At 52.0% G+C, this 16,437-nt stretch overlaps 1 protein-coding gene across 2 annotated transcripts in view; it reads left to right on the forward strand.

Annotated features, from left to right (window-relative positions):
- BLNK (B cell linker) overlaps positions 1-16,437 on the forward strand; it is a 66,303-nt gene that overhangs the window by 35,773 nt on the left and 14,093 nt on the right. Inside the window, exons 6-10 of one of the 2 annotated variants that reach the window (XM_062214001.1) lie at positions 2,368-2,531; positions 6,875-6,956; positions 8,374-8,445; positions 13,711-13,783; positions 16,087-16,114. In XM_062214001.1, coding sequence (XP_062069985.1) covers positions 2,368-2,531; positions 6,875-6,956; positions 8,374-8,445; positions 13,711-13,783; positions 16,087-16,114 — 419 coding nt within the window. The remainder of the gene's footprint in view (positions 1-2,367; positions 2,532-6,874; positions 6,957-8,373; positions 8,446-13,710; positions 13,784-16,086; positions 16,115-16,437) is intronic. The other variant, XM_062214003.1, reaches the window with a different exon arrangement.

Raw genomic sequence — 16,437 nt, forward strand, 5'->3', positions numbered from 1 at the left:
CTGCGGGTCACTGTGACACTGGCATCTGCAGGGGGTGTTCCCACCTGGGAAGGCCTCGCTGCCATTCGCTGCCTTCTTGCAGGGCACGGGTGTCTGGTTGCTTTGTTCCACCTCCTGTGCTCCTCTACTGTGCTAGCGCTCAGAGGCCGGCAGCAAGCGAGACAGGTGACGCTCCCAGACTTCCCATAGTTTCCGGTTGAGTGCATTACGGTCATGGCCTCCAGGTAATCTTTCGAAAGAAGGATCCACCCCCGCCTCACTAAGGAGGACCAAGGTCCTAAGTGTGGCGCAGATGGGCCTGTCCTCAGCCCTCCGCTCTATGCGCTGCCCACCATATTTGGTAAATGACCTTGTTCAGACATTGCAGCAACCCCGGGAAGGAAGTGGCTGTCAGGCCCGCTTCACGGGCCTGCAGTTCAAGAGAGTTACGTGGCTCATCCAAGGGCCCAGTCTCCAAAGCCATTTTCTGTGGTCTGCTACATCTGATGATAAGCTCCAAGCGCTGCGAATAAAAACAAGAGGCAAAGTGGAAGCCTTCGTGCCCCCTGCCCCCAAAAGGCTTCCAAGGAGGCAGCAAGGTTGATGTTAACCACACACCCTCCACAAGGAGGAGCAAGGCCAGCAGCAGCATCAGGAGGGGAGCAGAGAGTTGAGGGCAGCTCCGTGAAGCTGGTGAGGGTGGGGCTGCCTTAGGAGGAAGCGGCAGGAAGCCAGTGATGCAATACAAAGGCCACCGGGCTGTGCCCATGCAGATTTCCTGTGTGTGCTCAGCCCACAGAACCAGCGAGTACGCTGGATGGGGTCTAAGCCCGCAGAGCGTGATGTAAGTGACACTAGTCCTGTTAGGCAGACACCGGCGCCTACTTCCTTCACTGCCATGTTCTAGTCCCCACAATAATGCTATCAAGTGGGCATTTCTGCCCTCAGGTTAAAGTGAGGACTGTGAGTCCCGGGGAGGCTGGATCACTGGCCCAGAAGAACGTGGCTTGAGTGTCAAGCAGGGGACAGAAGGCAGACCTGAACCTGATACCCACCGAGGAGGATGGTCCTGGGCCCAGGGGAGTCTCATGGATTCCATGGTTGAGAGGAAATCATTGAGGGACAGGTGGATGGACCCAGATGAGTAACCAGCACCCTGGATACACCTTAAGATAATCTGGGGGCCTTTTAACCTGTGATGCCAGGTCCCTCCCTGGACGTTCAAACATAGCAGTTGTGGGATGGGTTCTAACGCATAAACAGGGTTGAGCATCACTGCCCTCAGAGGTTCACAGAGCAAGGTGAGCCATCCTGGAGCGCCCTAGACCTGCACCCTGCATCCGTCCGCTGTGTGTGATGGTGCTGGGCTGTCATCTTGACTGACATCACTCCCCAGGGAGTTTTTGGGGAACATGTTCTCTGGCTTTATCATGAAAGTGTTATAGAAATCCGAGGTGGGAAGACTCCCTTTGTTCAAACAGGCACCAGAGACAGTAAAGAATCGAAGTAGTTTATTTACGCCAGCGGGCGCAGCTGGAATCGTTTCCCGAGAACTGAGCGACAGTCCCAAGTTTCTTACAATATTTATAGGTTCATCAGCATCCTACCTTAGCTGTTACAGCATTGGTGGGTTTAAATTGCAGCCTACGTGACTTAGGGCCACACTGCCAATGGTCGGTGGGCCTGGTATGTTTGTAAAAGAGATACCAGGGGTAGATTTATTAGGACAGATTTACGACTGGAGTTTACAGAAGCAGAACGTAGGACGTCTTCCCTCCCTAGACAAGATCACAGTGGGCAGCTGCTTCACTAGTGAATTTCGAGCAGCCACTTTTCAAGGTCTGTGTTGGGAGGAGGGGTCTGCTTCTCTTTCTTTGTCTCTAGTTGCAGCTGTATTTCCTCTACAGAAGTTGTTAACCATTTTACTTCATTTGTTTAAGGAATGTCCGGATTGATCACTTGTGGTTACATTGCTGCCAGTGGTTTTATACTTTGGGGATTTCAATGGCTTTCACCCAAGAGATGATCCAGAGTTTTTAATTAGTTGTTTGTTTATGAGGCAGAGAGACAGAAAGAGAGCTCTCATCCATGGGTTCACTCCCCAAATGGCCGCAAATGCTGGGGTAGGGCCAAGCTGAAGTTAGGAGCCAGGAACTCAATGCAAGCCTCCCATGTGGGGTGCAGGAATCCAATTACTAGAGCCCAATTACCTCTGCCTCCCAGGGTCTACAGTAGCAGGAAGCTGAAGTCAGGAGCAGAGCCAGGGCTGGAACTCGGGCGCTCCAGCTTAGCCTGTGGACGACCCAATGGGGGCCCAACCACTAGACCCAACGTCCGCCCTGCCCAGCGCGTCTTTCAAGTTGTGTTTTCTCCTTTGTTGCTTTCAAGACAACCGGTTAAGCCAGAGGCAGTCCCCACCCATCAGCAAGACGCTTCCCAGTAAGCCCAGCTGGCCTTCAGCGAAAGCAAGGCTCGCCTCCACCCTGCCGGCCCTGACTGCTCTGCGGAAACCTGAAGTCCCACCCAAACCCAAAGGTCTCCTTGAGGACGAGGTAATGGACACCCTGTGGAAGGCATCCCAGGATGCGGGGAGGGCAGGGGCGATGGCGGCCCAGACGGCCGGGGCCCTGGCAGCTGTTCCATCTTCCCCATCCTTGTCTGCCCTGCCCCCACCCCCAGTCCCCAGTCCTATCCCACAGGACTCGGTATTCTCTGAAAATGCCATATGTGACTGTCAACTTAACATGTTCGTTTGGCTCCGTGCACTCCTCCTTGCCCACTTCCTCTTGCCCTTGGTGCGCTGAGTCTTCTCTTTCCTCCCCAAGATACTCTCCCTGCCTTTGTTCTCCTGGGCCTCCCTGCCCTGTCTCTGCCTCACTTCTTCCCCCACCTTGTTTCCTCCACTTTCCTCTTCTCAGGGCTGACGTGTGAATGCAATGGTGACCCTGGTCTGGCAGGACCTGCACATGCTCTAAAGGAGCTGACCCCTCCACTCCCCCGACAGCTCTTCTCACGCCCCTTGCCCCAACCCCTAGGTACCCAGACACCCACCTTCACAGGCTGCCTGGGCAGTTATCTTACCAGCCTCCCCTCTGTGCACACCTCACTTTTGTGAGTCATACTCCCTCCAGAATTGCTCCCATTTGAAACGAGGAGGAAAATGCATTCAGACCATTATGTAGAATGATGCAGGCTAACGCGTCATGGTTCCCCGAGGTACTTGCATCTAAAATAAGGGCAATGACCAGCCTCCCAGCACAACATCGGGACAGTCCTACGCATATGGGAATCTGAGAAACAAAATAACACTAAAGGCAGCTCTTGGGGTGACCGTTTGGCACAGTAGGCTAGGTGCCACATTCCAGATTGGGGTGCTGGTACAAGTCCCATCTCTGCTCCTGGATCCAGCTTCCTGCTAGTGCACACTCTGGGAGGCCGCAGGCAGTGGCTCCAGTAGTTGACTCCCTGCCGCCCACGTGGCGCCCATGTGGGAGACCTGCATTGCATTCCCAGCTCCCGGCTTTGCATGGCGCGCTCCCAGATGTTGCAGGCATCTCTGGAGTGACCCAGTGAGTGGAAGCTGCATCTCTCTACCGCTCAAATAAATGAAAAACTGGAGGAAAAAAAAAGCAGCCCTTAACTGTCACCAGACACAGTTTACTCTAGCTTTTGTAAGAAAACACTTATTTTAATGCCATAGATGATAAAGCCTGTGGCTTATGTGTGTGTTATGAAATGATCTTCATTTCTACCTTAATATGACTTGTAGCACAACAGGATAAAATACAGCCAGTTTCTTGGCCCAGATTCCTGCTTCAAGTCTTCTAGCTTTGTAACTTCGGGCAGGCTGGACAGCCCGTTTTTCATCTCTTCAAGTTATTTTGAAGACTTAATAAGAGAGCATATATATAATACCATACACAGTGCCTGACACCCAAAAGGGACTATATTGGATTCTTTTCTGCTAGATTCTAGATTCTTTAAAATCTAGTTTTCTAGTTTCTCCTGAAAACTGAAGACCTGGCCACACCGGGCCATCCGTGGTCTCAAAGCAGGGGAGCCCCATGGCAACCTCCAGCTCCATCTCTCACTGTCCCCAGCCCTTGCACTGCATGGCCACCCCTCACCCTGCACAAGCCTCCACTCCTGTCCCCCGCTTGCTCTGTCTGCATTTTAGTTGATGACCCCTGCTTAAAGGAGAGTTGACATCAGGAAGTCAGCAGCCTGAGAGCGGGCAGTTATGGGTTGTCATCCTCGCTCTGTCAGTCTGAGAGGTGATGCTGTCTGTCCAGGACTGCGGTAGCGTGGTAAGGAGAAGCGAAGCAGGGAACAGCATGGGGATAGCAGCTGCTAGGGTCTCACTGTGCATTCTATCAGCATTTGGTAAATCCATATGAAGACAGAAGCTCAGACACAGAATGCAAATGAGTGCTGTGGATTCCCTCAGCTTCTCCATTTCTGTGAACAGCAGAGAGGGGCCCAGGGAGTGAGGAAGGATGTTGCTAATAGCAACTTGGGGAGGTAGCTCAGGCCCGCCTGCACCAGGCGGAAAGGAGAAGTATGGAGGAGGCTGCATTCTGGAATGGGCAGATGGAGAGGCAAGATAAGAAAGGGTTAAAAAAAAAAAAAAGGCCAACATTACTGTGTAACTAAACCATTACATGGGAAAGGAAAAAGTCAAACACCAGCACCAGTGAAACATTCAGCTCTGTTCTATAGGCTATCGGCAAAACATGGAGGCACAAGCCAAACGGAGAGCTGGCACGAGGAGTGCTGGTCTCCACAGTGTGCTCAGCACTTGTGTGTAGTATCTCATGGAATCTGCACAACAACCTGGGAAGTGTATGGTGTCGTCCTGTTTTACAGATGAGGAAACTAATGTACAAATGAGTAAAAAAATCTGTCCGAGGTCACAGAGGAAAAGAGTAGAGTCGACGTGTGAACCCAGACAAGGAGCGATGGGAGCCCGGGTGCTAAAGGGTCGCCCTGCACCACCTCTCCGGCCTCCCATGAGATGAAACCAGCTCTTCAGTTAACATAAATGTGCCCCGCACTGCATAGGTTCCGGGGTCTTTGTGGTGCCCAGAACTGATCCAGTGCCTGTCCTTTAGGGTCCCAGTCTTCTGGGATCATGTGAACTGTAGACAGTTTACTTGACTTCTCTCAAATCCTTATCTGCAGAATTAGGATAAATAGACCTACCTTAGAGGGTAGGTATTAGTGTAAGAATTCAATGAGTTAGGAGCAGTCATTTGGCCTAGTGATTAATACATCAGCTAAGACGCCTACATCCCATACTGGAACACTTGGCTTCAATTCCCAGCTCGACTTCGGATCCAGCTTCCTGCTAATGAGGACTCCAGGTGATGGTGCAGTGGTTGGTCCCTGCCACTGTTCCTGGTCTCCAGCTTTAGCCCAGTCCCAGCCACTGAGGGGCATGAACCAGCAGAGGGGAGCTTGCTTTCTCTTTCTGTGTCTCTCTGCCAAATACATTTTTTAAAAAAGAACTCATTAAAATAATGTCTATATTGCTTAGGTAGGTATTTAAAAGCTGATCAAAATGATGTGATAAGTAATTGAGTATGACAAATAGTGTGAAGGAGAAAATAAGATGAATTTGTGGCACTCCTTGTTTTTCAAATCTGCAGGCTAGGGGAGGCAAATAAACAAACTGGTGTCTTAATACTGAGACATCTAAACTCTGGGGTTGATTGAAACTGATTTTTAAAATAATCTGTTTTTGTTGTTGTTGTTGTTGTTCAAGCCATTATAATAATTGAAGAAGGATTTCTAATATATGAAGGTCACAGTAGTAGAATGATCTGCCTGGCATCTAAAGCTCTGTCACTGATGTCGCTACAGCCAGGTGTTTGTGGTTGGCTCTTAATAATGGGGTCTAAGTTAAAACATGGCAGCAGGGCCAAGGTGGTCTTGCTGGGATATAAGTTGTGATGTTTCTTGATCATTTACTTATTTGGGCAAGTCACAACTTTAAAGCACTGAGTTGCAGCACCGGAAATACACATCACGCATCCCCTCTCCACAAACCCTTTATCCGGGAGATGGGGGCTGGCACTACAGCAAGATCTGTGTGGACTGGTTCAAGTCCTTCTTTTCTGTCGTTGCTCTTTGGAATAAAAATGTCTCAGTTCCGGGTAAATCATTACACGGTAGATAAAACAGCTTCTACTATAATTGACGAATGCAGAACGAAACACGTGTGAAGCTGAGAATCCCGAGAAAGCGCAGAGTCCGAGGTGGGGAGACAGGGCTCGGGACGCTTCGGCTGGGGCATGGTGCTGCCAGTGTCCCTGCAGCAGCTCGGGTGTTGTCGCTGCGTGTGAGTGCCGGCGTTCTGCGTACAGGTCCAAGGTGCTGGAAAGTTTTGTTGGCTGTGGGCCTTATTGGCCACACCTCCTGGGGGCTCAGCCTCTCCTTTCGTAGGAACCAGCTGCTAGAAGGGAAGCTAGGCTCTGACAAGGTGTCACTCGGGCTCCGAGACAACCCGGAGAGGTGGACCGAAGGGACCAAGAGTCCCACAGGGATTCCGCAGCCACTCAGCCTCCCTGTACTTGCGTGCTGGAGAGTCAGCCTCATTTCAACCGTGGCTATCGGGTTAGTTTCAGCACAAATCTGTACAGGCAGAAGTAGTTGGTCAGGGAACAGGGTGAGTGGAGAGTCTCTAATGTAAGCTTCCTTTTGAGGGGTGAGAGATGTTCTAAAATTAGATCGTGATGGTTGCACAACAACTCTGAACAACTTACTAACATGCTTTACGTAGCAAAGCCTTATAGAATGTGAGTTACATCTCAGTCAAGCTTTTTTAAAACTCACCCCCTCTTATACGTGGAACTGAACGTGCAGCATTCTGCCCATTTGTCTCTGTGCTTCTCAGGCCGACTACGTGATCCCTCTGGAAGACAACGACGAGAACTACATTCACCCCACAGAAAGCAGTTCACCCCCATCGGATAAAGGTAAGCGTTTGCCGTTTAAGCCCTTGAAGACTTCTAGCTGTTGCTGGGGACATGTGGCTCTATTCGGTGGTAAGCAGTAGGGGCTCGGAGGTGACCGTGCCCAGACCTCCCTCCTCTGTGGCCACAGCAGAGACTCATTCCTTGTGTCTCCCAGCCCTACCGCCCTTTCTTCTAACCACCCCCCATGACTTAATACACCTGTCTCTAATGATGAAAGCACCTGTTGGCCGGCGCCGTGGCTTAACAGGCTAATCCTCCGCCTTGCGGCGCCGGCACACTGGATTCTAGTCCCGGTTGGGGTGTCGGATTCTATCCCAGTTGCCCCTCTTCCAGGCCAGCTCTCTGCTATGGCCTGGGAAGGCAGTAGAGGATGGCCCAAGTGCTTGGGCCCTGCACCCGCATGGGAGACCAGGAGAAGCAGCACGATGCGCCGGCCACAGTGGCCTTTGGAGGGTGAACCAACGGCAAAGGAAGACCTTTGTCGTCTCTTTCTCTCACTATCCACTCTGCCTGTCCAAAAAAAAAAAAAACACCTGTATTATCCTCAGCTGCCCTGGCTTAGAGTAGATTTCTCATGGAAGCTAATATGTAGGTCACAAGCCTGACATTGACCTTTTAAATGCTGTACTGAGAACAGTTGCTTCAGATGACTGAAAAAATGCATAAGAGTTGAAATACACAGTGTGTCCTGGCTCTTTCCAGTTAGTGGTACCTCGGGCCTACGAGGAACAATCCCTTTGTAAACCCTTCATGGGATGAGGAATGCTATGACCATCAAATGGTCTGAGCAGCCAGTGCCACGTGACCCCAGGTCAAGCAAGGGAACAGTGTTTATCCTGGACATGGTCACCATGGAGAACATAATCCCGTCCAGGAGATGCTTCTTAGGTGCCATTGCTCCTCTAACAACCTTGACCGCAAGTTAGCAGGGCTCAGCTCTCCCTCCGCCAGCAGGAACCAGCCCTCTCTGTGCGCCAGGAAGATCACCTGCAGCTGATCCTTGTCAGCCCCACCTGAGTTCCCAGCCCACCCATTACCACAATCAGCAAATCCCTTCCTCCTTCCCCCTACAAAATCCAAGAGAAATTGTGCATATTGCATGTGGCTGAGGAAATGGGGCCGTCCACTTCCAGGCTCAATACTCTCTCCCGATAAAAAACAGAAAGTCTTCCATCTCCTAGACCTCCTGTTTGGCAAATGAACTTGACCTCCCCCAGAGCTAGTATTGACTGCAACAAAATCTCCGTCATAAAATAATTTGGTTGCCCTAGCCGCTCTCCAGGTGTTCCTTTTCAGAGAGTTTTGTGTAATGGTCTGTGGGTTCCGCAGAGGTGTCCCCAGCGGGGCTCCCCTCCACGGCAGGTGCGTGTAGCCTGTGCTGTGTGTGTATTTATGCGCATCTATCTGTGTATTCAAGCTCCTTTGGTGAACAGATTGACTAAGCCCAGCAGTTCCTCCAAGCCCGCCTCTCCTCCTGGGACAGCTTCAGGTAAAGTATTTGCCAGCTGTCGTTTGCTTTTTCATCTGTTCCAATAAGATAAACAACCGAGACGAAGCACGGTGAAATAATCACTGGCATTTCCAAGTTTCTTAACAAAGGGAATGAACAGAAGGCCCTCCGTCAACCCATCCACTGTCTGGTGGCACCTGTGTTGAGGGGACCCGCTTCCCCAGGCCTGTTGGCCCCTGGCCGACAAGGTCCTGCACTGGGCACTCTGCTGTCTCCCCTCCCCTGAGAAGTCCCCAGGGGTTAGCTTGCAGCCCGGATGTCCTGGGGGGCGAAGAGCTTGGGTGTCGAGCCAGGTAGACCCAGGGTGGAATCCCAGGGCTCCTGGTTCCAGGTGACAGGAGCATTCTGAAGTTGTGCTTGGGAAACAGCGCAGTGTCAGGCACGCGGTGCTCGGCAGAGAGAAGCTGCTGCGCTTCTGCAGGGTTCGTCCGTGTCTGAACTGCCGGCCCCCGCTGCCAAGGCGTCTGGTTCTCCCTCACCAAACTGCAGGCTCACCACCTCCCCCCTCTGCTGGGCTCCTCTCTGCACGCATGTCAGCCTCCGGGCTGCAGGGCCGACAGCACCTGTGCTCCTTCCAAAGCCTGCTGCTGCTTTGCCCCGAACTGATTCTTCCATTGCAGCGGCCACCACCCCAGTCCAGGCTCTCTTCCTCTATCACTGCCCACCTTCCTGTCTGTCGCCACCACGGCCACACCCCTGCCTCTGGGAGCTCGGAACTCCTCCAGATGTCGCCAGCCTGTCTTATTACAAAGTTCGCTTCTACCATGTCACTCGACCCCCACCATGAACGGGCAGTGGTTCCCAGTGAGTGGAGTGAGGTGGAGGTGCCTCCTTCCCAGCACCGCCATGTGCATTCTCTCTCTCTCTCCCCGCATCCCTCACCCCTCCACACACACTCACACCCCGACACACTCCTGCTCACACACTCACACCCCGACACACTCCTGCTCACACGCTCACACCCCAACACACTCATGCTCACACACTCACACCCCGACACACTCCCTTCTCTTGCAGAGCCAAGCACAGGTGATTGGGGGCTGGTTCTGCTTCCAGAGACAATCTCCTGGACAGAAAATGAAAGAGTATTTTAAAAAATCTGTCCGTGACTCATTTCTTACGGAACTGCTCACCGTCTTCACAAGCTCTGGTCTTCCTTGTCCTCTCCCTCTGTTTGGAGAGTGGAGGTGACAGTGACATCCTGCCCACCCAGCTCGCTCACCTCCTGGGAACCAAGCTGGCAGGGGTGCCGTGGCCCCCACTGACTCGTGATCACTCAGGACAAGGGCTGTTATTACACAGCAGAAACCCTTTCTTTCTGTCTTTTTACAGTCAGGATGTTTGTTTATTCTGTTTTTTGAAAGGAAGAGAGTCAGAGACAGAGATCTCCCATATGGCAGCTCACTCCCTAAATGCCTACAACAGCTGAGGCTGGGCCAGGTTGAAGCCAGGAGCCCGGAACTCCATTTGGGTCTCCTCTGTGGGTGGCAGGGACCCAAATACTTCAGCCATCACCTGCTGCCTCCCAGGGTGTGTGTCACCAGGAAGCTGGAGAGGAGTGGAGTGAGGACTAAAACCCAGGCACTGTGATATGAGATGCAGGCTCCTAAGTGGTATGTGCACTAACCATTGTGTCAAATCCCCAAAACAGAAAGCCTTTAATTGAAACAACAACAAAAAATGAGGACCTCCTTTAGAAAAATACTTTAATGATTTCTGGTGTTTGCGTGTTACAAAGCTCTGCTTGCCCTATCCCAGGACCGCCTCTTCCTAAAACGTATCCAGAACTGCAATCAGCCTGTATTTCATGGGTTCTGCTTTTTGGTCTTTGTTCTCTCTTTTATGGCAACATATCCTGCCTGTCCTTCAAGGCCCAGATTAGTGCCCCCACCTCCAGAAAGCCTCCCCTGGTTTCTGTGGCTCTCAGAGAGCTCTCCTTTGCCAGAAGTCTCTTCCTACTAACAGCCCACACCTACTCCCCAATGACTTGGGGTCTCAGGGTCGTACCCCTAAGTGCTTCCCAAGCTCCCTAAAGACCTTGCCTCTGTTGTCACTTGCTCAGGAGGCCTCACCTGACCGCACACTGGGGTGGAGCCCCATGATGTATACTCCCAGAGTGACCTGCACACTCTTCGTGCACTGACTTCTGAGATTTCTCTCTGTCCAGTGAGAATCTCAGCTCCGTGTCTGGTCTGCAGCTAAGGTTCCAGGGCCTAGCCCGGGACCCGGCTCAGAGCTGGTGCTGGGATGGTGGAGGGTCAGCAACTCCCCACATACCGGCTGTATTTAAAGACTCACACTGCTCCACTGTGAGGGCGTTGGCCCATTGAATTTGTTACTGATTCATTTGTTATTAACCTAGCATAGCTATTAGTATTAGAGGCATCAGATAAAGAAACCATATCTTTTTTTTTTTTTTTTTGACAGGCAGAGTGGACAGTGAGAGAGAGAGACAGAGAGAAAGGTCTTCCTTTGCCGTTGGTTCACCCTCCAATGGCCACCGCGGCCGGCGCACCGCGGCCGGCGCACTGCGGCCAGCGTACCGCGCTGATCCGAAGGCAGGAGCCAGGTGCTTCTCCTGGTCTCCCATGCGGGTGCAGAGCCCAAGGGCTCGGGCCATCGTCCACTGCCTTCCCGGGCCACAGCAGAGAGCTGGCCTGGAAGAGGGGCAACCGGGACAGAATCCGGTGCCCTGACCGGGACTAGAACCCAGTGTGCCGGCGCCGCAGGCGGAGGATTAGTCTATTGAGCCGCAGCGCCAGCAAAGAAACCATATCTAAACAAGGAAATAATGTCGAGAGGAATTAGAAAATTTTAACCCCAAAGAACATGATGAAGAAGGTGCCTGCCTAGGCTTTAAACTCAGAGAGCCTCGGGCTAGCTCCAGCCTTGCCAGTTCACCCTTCGGAGCCTTGGTTGGCCCCACTTGGTTTCATGTGAGGCTTAGGGGCACACTCTGAAAGTACAGCACCTACAGACACCACAGTGGTTGATCATAAGACAGTAAAACAAAGACAATAGGAATCACAGTTACTGAGCTCCTTTATGAGTTATAATTTACACATCATAAAACTCACCCATCTTATGTGTACACTTCAGTGACTTTTATAAAGCATTACATTTATAGTGATTATTATGTAACCAACACCACAATCCAGTTTTCAAAAATTTCCATGCCCATCATCCCAGCTCCAAACAATCTCTGATGCCCATTGGTAGCCAGCTCCAGGCAGCCGCCTATCTGCTTTCTGTTGCTATAGATTTGCTTTTCTGGATGTTGTATATAGATAGAAAAATAGAATGTGTAGTCTTTTGTATCTAGTTCATTTCACTTAGCATAATATTTTGATGTATTTTAAAATACATCTCACTTCCTAGAAATAATATTTTATATTTGGCTAATCCTTTACATTTCCCCAGTCAGCCTTCTCATACTGCAGTGTCTCTGAGTTAGGAAAGGTAGGTCGTGGTGGCCCCATTTCACAGAGAGGGAAGGTAGGTTCAGTGGCTTGCAGGCGGTCACCCAGCCAGTTTGGTGGCAGAAAAACAAGAACACTGTCTTCCTGACACAAGGCCATCGGTTTTCCACCAGTGTTCGTGATCCTCTGCCAAGCCAGAGGGGAGCAAGGAGGCCCTCCCTGTCCTGTGATGGCCTGCCTGAAGTCATTCGTGGGGAGGGAAGGGAGAAGGGGACAGTGGCAGACTGCTTGGGGCTCGGAAGGAAGGGGAAGCTTACTGGAAGAGCCAGGCAGTAGGTGTGACAAAGGTCAAACAGAAGGCACGAACCTTAGGCATTGAAGAAGACGGAAACCCTTGGGGGAAATTCGGCCTTAGCCCTTTTTTCCCCACTTCCTTCTTTTTGAGATGAGATTCTTTCCCTTCTCTCAGATCTTTCATCAAAGTCTGAGTTGCCCCGGGTGTTTCAGCCCTGTCAGTCTGAAGCTCTCAGTTGGATGAGCAGCCAGTTAGAACACCCTTGGACTCACATTGCACAGCCAGATGATGCCCCGGCTTCTTGTCACGTGACACATAAAAACTCACGTGCAGCCTCTTTTCAAAAATGTCTTTGAAAATTACCCGCAGCCAAGAGGGAAGTAGGAGGGGTGCCTGGGTGCAGGGGAGGGGGGAGGAGGTGGCAGAGGGGAGGGAAGGGGAGAGTCCCCCCCGCCCCTCTCACCCCTTCTGCTGCTCTGCCCTGTGTGCTGGGGGTGGTTGGGCCCAAGCCAGCACTGCCCACGCACAAAGAGCAGGTGGGCTCCGCAGGGAAGGCGAGGGCCACTGTCTCATTCGGGGTCCTTTTCAGGTAGTATTTGGATGAGGTGACAGAGGGGGCACGTGTCCTCCCTGCCGTTCATCCCGGGGAGCGGAGGCCTGTGTCTGCTTCTCCCCCTTTTCCACAGCCCCTAATCTGGCGCCTCCAAGGGCGTAGCACAGGCCAGGTTCTGCACAGCCCTTGGTAACTGCCCGTCACTGCAGTCTTTGCTTATCTCACAATCTCAAGCAACACACCGAGCGCAGCAGGCCAGCCCGTTCTGACACGGTGTCCCCTATACTCAGAAGCGTAGTCGGTTCTTAACGAAATGCTTGTTCAGCCAAATTTGTTCAACAAGGAGTCTTACCAGGGGCCTCCTGGCCTGCCCTCTGCCCAGCGGTGACATCCAGGGAGCCTCTCTCTCACGTCCCCCCTCGGAATGATTCCTGGCTTCTGTCTTCAAGTAGGAGAGGGAGAGGTTGGGTGCAAGGGAACTCCAGAAGGTAGGATTTGGGCAGGGGCCTGCCACGTGTCCTGGTCCACCCACTTGTGGACTGGGGGATGAAGGAGTGACTAGTTTCCCACTCGAGGTTGGGGTAAGCATGCTCGTGTGGAGAGGCAGGGGTGGGTGTCAGGTGCAGTGGCCGGGGGCCGCTGTGTCTCTGCAGAGCTCAGGGTCGCCAGCCTGAGCTCCCTTCACTGAGCCCTGTCAAGCAGGGGCTCTGCGCTGGCCCCTGGGAGTAAGGAGAGGCTGCTATAGAAATGTCCAGCCGGAGTCTCTCATCCACCTCCTAGGCCTGAGCTTAGCCATTGACACTACTTAAACATGACGTCCACTGTACCAACACCTTCTCTGTAGCTACCATATATGCTTGACTGAAAGCAACACAAAGTCTGCGGGGGTTTGTGAGTGGCCAGAAAGGTCAGCCTCGCTGACAGCACCAGCCTCAGGTTCCCCACTGGGGGCCTGACCCGTGTATCTGTCCGTGCAGGTCGAAACAGCGGGGTCTGGGAATGCAAGCCACCGCCTTCCCCTGCTGCGCCGTCCCCACTGCCAAGGGCAGGGTGAGTACCCACCGCAGGAAGCGGCTTGGTGAGATCTGAATGGGTGGCATCGTGGACCCTGCTGCTCTGTGGACCCCCTGCCAAGCCCTGCCCACTCCCACACTGGGCTGCATGTCGGAGCAGGGAGCTCTGCCGCAGTCAGAGGCCAGGAGTCTTTCCTCTTGTGCGACTGTAGTTCAGTCTTGCATCCATTAACTTGCAATGTCCCACGAGCCCCCAGCTTGCCAAAGCTTCTGCACCCAGCTATTCTGAGACCCTCTAGCAGCATACCCCCAGGTGCTCAATCAAGGGCACCCTCAGAGGTTCCTTCCGAATGTGATGTGAGCTTCCTAGTGAGCTTGAGCTGTCAGGTGAGTATTGTAATGTTGCAAATTCACAGTGACCCCATAAAATGATGTTGGCTCAATGGGCTATTTTTTTAAAAGATTTATTTATATATTTGAAAGGCAGGGTTTTTACAGAGAGAGGCAGAGACAGAGAGAGAGGTCTTCCACCTGCTGGTTCACTCCCCAAATGGCCGCAACGGCCGGAGCTGGGCTGATCCAAAGGCAGGAATCAGGAGCTTCTTCTGAGTCTCCCACATGGGTGCAGGGGCCCAAATACTTAGGCCATCTTCTGCTTTACCAGGCCATAGCAGGGAACTGGATTGGAAGTGGAGCAGCTGGGATATGAACTGGTGTCCCTATGGGATGCCTCTGGTGGGTTTACCCACTAGGCCATAGCACCAGCCCCACATACAACTCTTAAGGCTATTTTGTGCCTCTTATTAGAAAATGGATCTTCAGGGCCCATGCCGTGGCATAGCGGGGAAAGCCGCTGCCTGCAGTGCTGGTACCCCATATGGGTGCCAGTTCAAGTTCCAGCTACTCCACTTCTGATCCAGCTCCCTGCTATAGCCTGGGGTGCTGGCACTGCAGGTGGCGGCTTTTACCTGCTATGCCATGGCGCCTGTCCCTCATGGGATGTTTTTAATACACATTTAAATATGTCTAAAGTGCGCATGGTTATAACCTTAAGTCAGACTCTGGATAAACCAAAAACTCTTCATTTCAGGGGTTTATTAACCAAACCCTGAACACTCCTCTGTTGGGTCAGCTGTTTCGACTTGGGCAAGTTTCTTAGTCCTCCTGAGCCTCAGTTCCCTCATCTCTAAAATGTGATAATGATATCTATTGTAATAGCTCACGGTAAGACTGAAATAACCATGATGTTGGTGCCCGTTATCCTGTAGGCATTTGGTAATTGTTAGTGTTCTTCCCACCATACTTCAGCTCAAGTCAAAAACAGAGAGAGATGGGGCCAGCGCTGTGGCGTAGCAGGTAAAGCCACTGCCTGCAGTGCCAGCATCCTATACGGGCACTGGTTCAAGTCCTGGCTGCTCCACTTCCAATCTGGCTCTATGCTATGGCCTAGGAAAGCAGCAGAAGATGGCCCACATCTTTAGGTCTCTTCACCTCTGAGGAAGACCCGGAAGAAGCTCCTGGCTCCTGGCTTCAGATCGGCCCAGCTCTGGCCGTTGCAGCCATTTCAGGAGTGAACCAGTGGGTGGAAAACCTCTCTCTTTCTCTGCCTCTCTGTAACTCTGCCTTTCAAATAAATAAGTAAATCTTTAAAAAAAGAACCACACACACACACAAAGAGGAAGAATTGAAAATAAACATCTAAGAAAAGCACAAAACCTTAGCAATATTAGATTCCAGTATCTATCGACAAAGGTGGAGTGCTCGTGAAGTTGGCACAAACCACGGGGGCAGCAAACCATGGTGTCTCCAAACTTGAACTCGTTGTGGTCTTGGATCTGTCCAAGTGGAATCCTACCCAGAAGTCTAGACGAGCAGGGTCACCCAGAAACAGGGTAGCTTGGTGCAGGAAGGTGCCAGCTGCACCTCCACCTGCTTGGCCACCCTCTTGCTTCCACCCTCCCTCTCCAAGCAGTAGCCCCTGGGGGTGCTGTTGGAGAGGGGAGACTCTGCATAGACCAGCTGGAGTAACTAAAGCTCTGGCTTACCTCACAGCCAAGAGCAAGGGGCCCAGGTCGCTGGGGAGTTGACAGCAGAATGGGAAGAGCAGCTCAGTTGCAAGTGGGGCTCTTGTTTACCCCGGGAGCCCCTTCCCCATCTGCTGGAAGGCTCTGAGGCTTGGAGAAACATCCCTAAACCCTCCTGCCAGCCCTCACAGCCCTTCACAGATAGTCTTCCCACACACACTCACTTCCATTATTCTGCTTTAAATTTGAGAGTAAATGATAGCTCTACTTTATCTCCATTGTGCTTTAACAAAGGTAATCTCCTTTTATTCCTCAGGAAAAAACCAGCTACCCCACTGAAGGTGGTAAGTAAACTTTGCATTTAAAAGTGCCTGTTCATGTTTCCTGCTGTGTTTATTCTTATCCATTTACTTCAAGTGGAAAACGCCCCCTGCTATGGTGAACACAGCAATCTTAGCAACTAAAGTGGCTGCCCAGACAGCACCAGAGAAGCTTCCAGTCTCCAGGCAGCCAAGGAGCTCACTCTTGTTTGACCCGGGCACCCTCACTGAGTGTGCACAATTATAGGTCAGGGGGATGGCCAGAGCCCCTGCCTCCCACACATCTACCTTCCCCAGGGGAATTCCTGTGTGTGCTCTGCCTGCTGACCCAGGAGCCAATGGCAGAC

This window comes from Lepus europaeus, chromosome 17 (assembly GCF_033115175.1).
Source record: "Lepus europaeus isolate LE1 chromosome 17, mLepTim1.pri, whole genome shotgun sequence".
Classification (NCBI taxonomy): Eukaryota; Metazoa; Chordata; class Mammalia; order Lagomorpha; family Leporidae; genus Lepus; species Lepus europaeus.